A 6690-nucleotide genomic window follows, 5' to 3' on the forward strand; every position below is an offset into this window, starting at 1 on the left:
ATTATATTCTTGGGTGTTCAAGATCTAGCTGTGAACAAGATCGACTCAGCCCATTTCTCATGGAACTTAGATTCTGGTGTCCAAGTCCTAAGCTAACTATAAATTGGTAGTAGGAACTAGAGGAAAAAATTGAAAGAAATTTACCCAAACCTGAACCAATCAGAAGAATTTCACAATCACTGCCATCAAAGCAGCTTCACAGACTATATCTGCATCTCTAGAGACAAAAGTTGTGTTTAATTTATAACCAAAGAAGGTAAGGGCTTAGTAATATTAAAAGATTTGTGATGATGGTGGAGGTAACTAAGGATGAGTTGATTATCAACAAAAAATGAAGAAGCAAAAAAATAAAATAATATTATTAGTGTGTATGTTTCTATATTATTAGTGTGTATATTTCTATATTATAGTTCAGTGTTTCTATATTGTTTCTATATTATAGTATGTTTCTATGTTATAGAAATATACACACTAATAATATTAATAATTTTAGTGTGTACAGCATGTGCTAAGGTATATTAGTGTGTTTATTTCAACACACATTAATAATATTAATACTATTTGGATCATATACCAGAAACACTGAACTAGATTTTTAAGATATCATATGATGAGGGAAGAGAGTAGCATATAAAACTAAAAACTGAATAACTAATAGTTATTTAATTTATAACTAGCAAACATATCAAAAACATCGATTGAGCTTTAAAAATGCTGATTAACAGAATTTATGTATAAATTATAAGGGGCAATGGTCAATACTGCAGGTTACAAATGAGCCATGTAAGATCTTAAATTCCTTAAATTTGAAAACTACAGTAATCTTTAAAAATTTATTTTCACGAATCTTTCTTTAAAATAAAAAAGAGCCTTCAAACTGATAAAGTGTTATTTGTACTTTTTGTCAGTTCTCTCTGTATGACATATTAAAATTTTTGTTGCAATATAATCTACATATCATAAAATTCACCCTTTTAAAAGATACAATTTAGTGTTCCTTAGTATATTCATAAAGTTGTACAAACATCACCATTTCTAATTCCAGAACATTTTGATCACCCCCCAAAAAAACTCTGTACCCATAAGGAATCACTCCCCCTTATCTCCCTTCCCCCCACTCCTGGGAACCATAAATCTACTTTGTCTCTATGGATTTGTTACTCTGCATATATCCCATAAACAAGATCATACAATATATGGCCTTTTGTGTCTAGTTTCTTCCACTTAGCATTATGTTTTAAATGTTCATCCACGTTAGAGCATGCATTAGCACTTCATCCTTTTTTATGGCTGAAAAATATTCCACTGTATGAATACACTACATTCAATTTATCTTTACAGCAGTTGATAAACATTTGGGTTACTTTCACTTTTTTGCTACTATGAATAACACTGCTGTGAACATTAGTGTCCAAGTTTTTGTGTGAACATGTGTTTTCAATTCTTTTGCATAGTCCTTTGTGATTTTTAATGTAAGGTCCACAGATCATTAATTGTATAACTTCCCACTCACCCATTGTGTCTCCTTTGATAACTACCATGTTTTGGTATTCAAAGTTGGCTGAATGAATTTCTAATAGACTTCAAGTGTTTACCAAATTGCAGTCCTTATGTTTTTCAACTTTGACTTTTTCTTTCTCTGAAACTGTTTACTTATAATAGCCCTCAATGACATGCAAAGGCTTTCTTTTCTTCTAGTTGATTTTATTTGTAGTTTCTGTGTTATTGTATTCCCTTGCCAAAGCATCTTGCAGATCAAAAAGGTTGGGGAATATTAGAGAGACAGATATGTTTATTCTTAAAGTCTTAGAGTATATATTAATTAGGTTAAAGGATTTATAAAGGTACCAATATAAAAAATGATCAAGTATCAGTCTTATTTAAATTCATTAAGTCTTGCCATTCCAAGCAACATTTCAAAATAATCTTGCTACTGTTCAAACACTACTGATAAACTTCAGCTATAGAACATAGTACATATGTGGCATTAAGTAAAGTTTAAAATCTAAAAGTTTATGACCTCCAAAGTTATCAGTCATTTAGAAAACAAAAACTAAGAGAAAACCTGTTCTCATGAAACTGTGAAAATGTACATGGTTTTTAAGTTCTCTTAACACTGCATTTTTAGTATCAACTGACCAATAAAAGCTTTCTATTTGAGCTTTAAACTATTTTTGATCTATGAAACAAAAACTAAACTGGCTTTATCCAATATAAGCTGTAAGTTAAAAAGGCTGTTTAAAAACATTCAAGGACCTTTACAATTACTCTAACAAATAACTTTTCATCTTTCTTTTTTGAGACAGGGTCTCACTCTGTTGCCCAGGCTGGAGTGCGGTGGCACAATCACAGCTCACTGCAATCTCAATCTCCCGGGTTCAAGCAATCATCCCACCTCAGCATCCCAAGTAGTGGGGACTACAGGCACACGCCACCACACCTGGCTAATTTTAAAATTTTTTTGTAGAGGCGAAGTCTCACTATGTTGCCCAGGCTGGTGTTGAACTCCTGGGCCCAAGCAATCCTCCCAACTTGGCCTCACAAAGTGCTGGGATTACACACTCCGGCTGGCCTTCTTTTTGTCTTTCAAATAAAGAAAATAATGCCTAGTGATGGGAAAGGACCAGCTCATGATCAACAGAAAGTAGACAGCAAGTCAGAACCAGGTCACAGGTCTCCTGACTCTCAATTTAGTGTGTTCATCAACTACTCCATGGAGTAGAAAGCTTCAGTCTATAACTAGAATAACCATAACTTGGAATACTGATACTGTGTTACTTGAGAGCTGAATTTAGAAGTTTTATTACTTTTTAGCCATTAAAAGTAACTCCAAGCCTGGGCAACATGGCAAAATCCCGTCTCTACAAAAAAATACAAAAATTAGCTGAGTGTGGTGGTGTACGCCTATAGTCTGAGTTACAAGGGAGGCTGAGGTGGGAGAATCACTTGAGGTCAGGAGGTCAAGGCTGCAGTGAGCCATGAACATGCGACTTCACTGCAGTCTGGGTGACAAATCAAGACACTGTCTCAAGTAAAATAAAAACAAACAAACAAAAACCTCCAAATTTAGAGCTAAATTTCTAAGTCTCAGTTATTTAGAGTTTGGCCTTTAGAATTCTGGTTTAAAATATAGTTGTTTCACAGGAATTAACATGTATAATGTCACCTTTTCTAAAAGAAAGAAAAAACATTAATGACAATAATAGCGGTAACAAGCATTTTAGAGTACTTACATGCCAGGTACTATTCTAAGCATTCACTCATTTTAAGTGATTTAATCCTCACAATAACCCTATAAGTTAGGCAGCATTACTACTGACATTTAACAGTGAGAAAAATGAGTCACTGAAAGGTTTAATAACTTGTCTAAAAAGCAGTACAAAGCAGTACTACTGGGATTTGAATCCAGGTAGTCTGGTTGCCAAGCCAATGCTCTTATCCACTATGCTGGCTGCTTCTTAAGTAATGTATTTTCCAACACACCAAACATATTCAAACCTTTAAGATAAGTAGAGCCATAATCAGGCAAAATATTTGAAATGAAATTATACAACTACATTGATACAAAATTATGTACAATACTATTATTTGGCCGTTGGTTCCAGTGTTCACTTTTCTATATTAAAAAAACTCTCCGGAAAACGAGATTTAATAAAATAAGAATAAAGTCCAGAAAGTGAAGAATATTTAATAAGAAACTCAAGAATAAGGAAGATGGCAGAAAAACTGTCTCAAGAAAAACAAAAACAAGCAAACAAAAACTTCTAAATTTAGAGCCAAAATTTTAAATGAAATTATACAACTGCATTGATACAAAATTATATAAAATATTATTTTACATAGAAAAACTTTTTTTTTTATATAGACAGGATCTTGCTATGTTGTTCAGGCTGGATTTGAACTCCTGGGCTTCAGCAATCCTCCCACCTCAGCCTCCCAAAGTAGCTGGGATTACAGGTGTGTCACCACATCTGGCTAGGGAAAGCAACACTTAAAGAAGTTTTACTCATTGCAAAAAAAAAAAAAAAAAAAAAGATCTGAAAGCTTATTCAATTTGTTAATGGGGCATTAAGCATATATAGAAAATTAGAAAATAAAAGGAAAAATTTAAATTTCTCAACCTATGTGCCTGACACAAATTAAGTGACTCAGGTTCTTATGTCTATGAAGGAACTCAAATTTTCAGGGTTATTTTAAAGATGAAAACATAATTTGTTTGAATATAGTTTATGAGTGCATATAATTTTTCCTTCAGAAACACAATATGCTTACATTGGTATCAATAGCATTTCTAGAAGTGAAAAATATATAAAATACACAACAAAGTCTGACCACTTGCAAGACAGAAATTAGGATCACCTATTATTATTTTAAATTCTGAAATACAAGACAAACTTTTATAGGGGAAATGCAAGTTAATCTTCTGCACCCTAGAAATTTTCTTTACTGAATAATTAAATCATATTAGAATAGTAAAGAAACTTTTTTTCAGTTAATTCATTCTGTTGTGGACTCAATCATTATCCATATGCCAATGTAGTTTTTTCTTCAACTACATCACACCCGTAATTTAAGTGCTTTCAAACTAATAATGTTAAACAGTTATTTAGCAGTACACAGTATTATTCTACAATATCAAAAAATGATTGATGGATACAAACATTTAAAAAATTGGCCAGGTGCAGTGGCTCATGTCTGTAATCCCAGAACTTTGTGAGGCCGAAGTGGGAGGATCATTTGAGCCCAGGAGTTCAAGACACCTAGGCAACATAGTGAGACCCTCCATCTCTACAAAAAATTTTAAAAATTAGCCAGGTGTAGTGGCATGAACTTGTGGTCCCAGCTGCTCAGGAGGCTGAGGTGAGAGGATTGCTTGAGTCTGGGAGGTCGAGGCTGCAGCGAGTTGTGATCACACCGCTGCACTTGGGTCTGGGCAACAGAGCAAGGCTCTGTATCAGAAAAGAATTTCACCATTGTAACACAAAGGATAATTACTTATGCTAGAAGGATTAAACAATGCCTGGTTATTACAGCTATTACAGACAAGTCCACATTTAGTAAAAGGGCATGCTTTAGATCTGTCCTGCCCAACACAACTTTCTGTGATGATGGAAATGTCCAATAATCTGCTCTACCCAGTGTGGTAGCTGCTAGTCACCCATGGCAGTGAGTACTTAAAACATGCCTAGAGAGACTGAAGAAAATTTTAATTTTATTTAAAGTTTGGTTTTAATTAGTCATTTGTAACTAGTGATTGCTACTGTACTGAATAGCACAGCTCTAGGTGGACCTCCACAAATTCTTCATTCAAAAAACGTAGTCTGTGTTCCAATCATCCTACAGTAAGTAGTTCAGTGAGGGGTCAAAATAGCATCCTAAATACAAGCTTTAAATTAGATACCATACAATGAAAATTATTATTCCCTGACAAATCTAAACATCTTAAAGAGCTGATCATTATATTGCCACTCATCCGATTTATTCTGGTAATGCACTGATTTTCTAACATTGTTTTTCTCTTGTAATGCTCAATGGGCATCAAATTAAAAAATGAATCGTCTTAGTTTTATTAAGTTAAAATGCTTAAATATGATGCATTCGTATTGTTTTATATATGATATTCCTGTCTTATAACTAAAAATAATACAAAAAGCAAAAATCTCCATTGTTCATGGATAATGTACCCAAAGGATAAATGGCTAATCCAGGTGTTTTTAATACAATCTAGCAACCTTAATAATCAATTACTTTGTTAATGAATAAAGACAACTGTTTTTAGAGCAACTGAAGATATAATGTGCCACTTCTTGAAAGATTGTCTTAATTTTTAAAATGAATGAGCTGACCTTTTAGTAAAGAGAAAATCTTCAAAAGTATTGGCTAGTTCTGGCCACATACTGTCAAATTTTCCAGAAGAAGCATGCTGCCGGGCAACAGGTAGCCCAATAGAAAGAACTTTGAGGAGAGAGGATACTGCTAGTTTCCATGTGCTTTCAGAAGGGCAGGAATACTTCAAACTGAGAGGAACCCTAAGAGTCTGAAAATAAAGACAGTTTAATATAAGCATTAATTAAAACATACACACACAATTTTAATTACGTAAGAAAAACTACAGCAGAGAAAAAAATAGCATAGGTATTTTCATCTTTAAAAGGACTGTATTTTCATTTAAAAAATGAGGTTATTTCCCAGAAAGGTCAATTCCCAGAAAGGTCCTCAAATACTGCCTGGAAAAATATACTTTTAAATCCTATCTCTATCTTATAAACAATGAGCCTAAATAAATAACTTTTTTGAATCTCAGTTTTTCATCATTAATAACAGGGATAGTATCCGAACAGTTAAGAGTAGGAAACACAATTCTGTAGCTTTTATTAACCTGACGTTATGGAATTAGAAAATTCTGGCTGGGCACAGTGGCTCAAGCCTTTAATCCCAGCACTTTGGGAGGCCAAGGCAGGTAGTTCCCGAGGTCAAGAGATCAAGACCATCTGGGCCAACATGGTGAAACCTCATCTCTACTAAAAATACAAAACTTAGCTGGGTGTGGTGGCACACACCTGTAGTCTCAGCTACTTGGGAGGCTGAGACAGAGAATCGCTTGAACCCGGGAGGTGGATGTTGCAGTGAGCCAAGATCACGCCACTGCACTCCAGCCTGGCGACAGAGTGAGACTCTGTGTCAAAAAAA

General features: G+C 34.1%; 1 protein-coding gene across 5 annotated transcripts in view; it reads right to left on the minus strand.

Annotated features, from left to right (window-relative positions):
• Positions 1-6690, minus strand: part of MON2 (MON2 homolog (S. cerevisiae)) — a 137784-nt gene that overhangs the window by 16964 nt on the left and 114130 nt on the right. For all 5 annotated transcript variants that reach the window (XM_011972923.1, XM_011972922.1, XM_011972921.1 and 2 more), the window contains one exon: positions 5847-6037. In XM_011972923.1, the coding sequence (XP_011828313.1) occupies positions 5847-6037 (191 nt within the window). The remainder of the gene's footprint in view (positions 1-5846; positions 6038-6690) is intronic.

The sequence above is a fragment of the Mandrillus leucophaeus genome, unplaced genomic scaffold (assembly GCF_000951045.1).
Source record: "Mandrillus leucophaeus isolate KB7577 unplaced genomic scaffold, Mleu.le_1.0 Scaffold132, whole genome shotgun sequence".
NCBI classification, from domain to species: Eukaryota; Metazoa; Chordata; class Mammalia; order Primates; family Cercopithecidae; genus Mandrillus; species Mandrillus leucophaeus.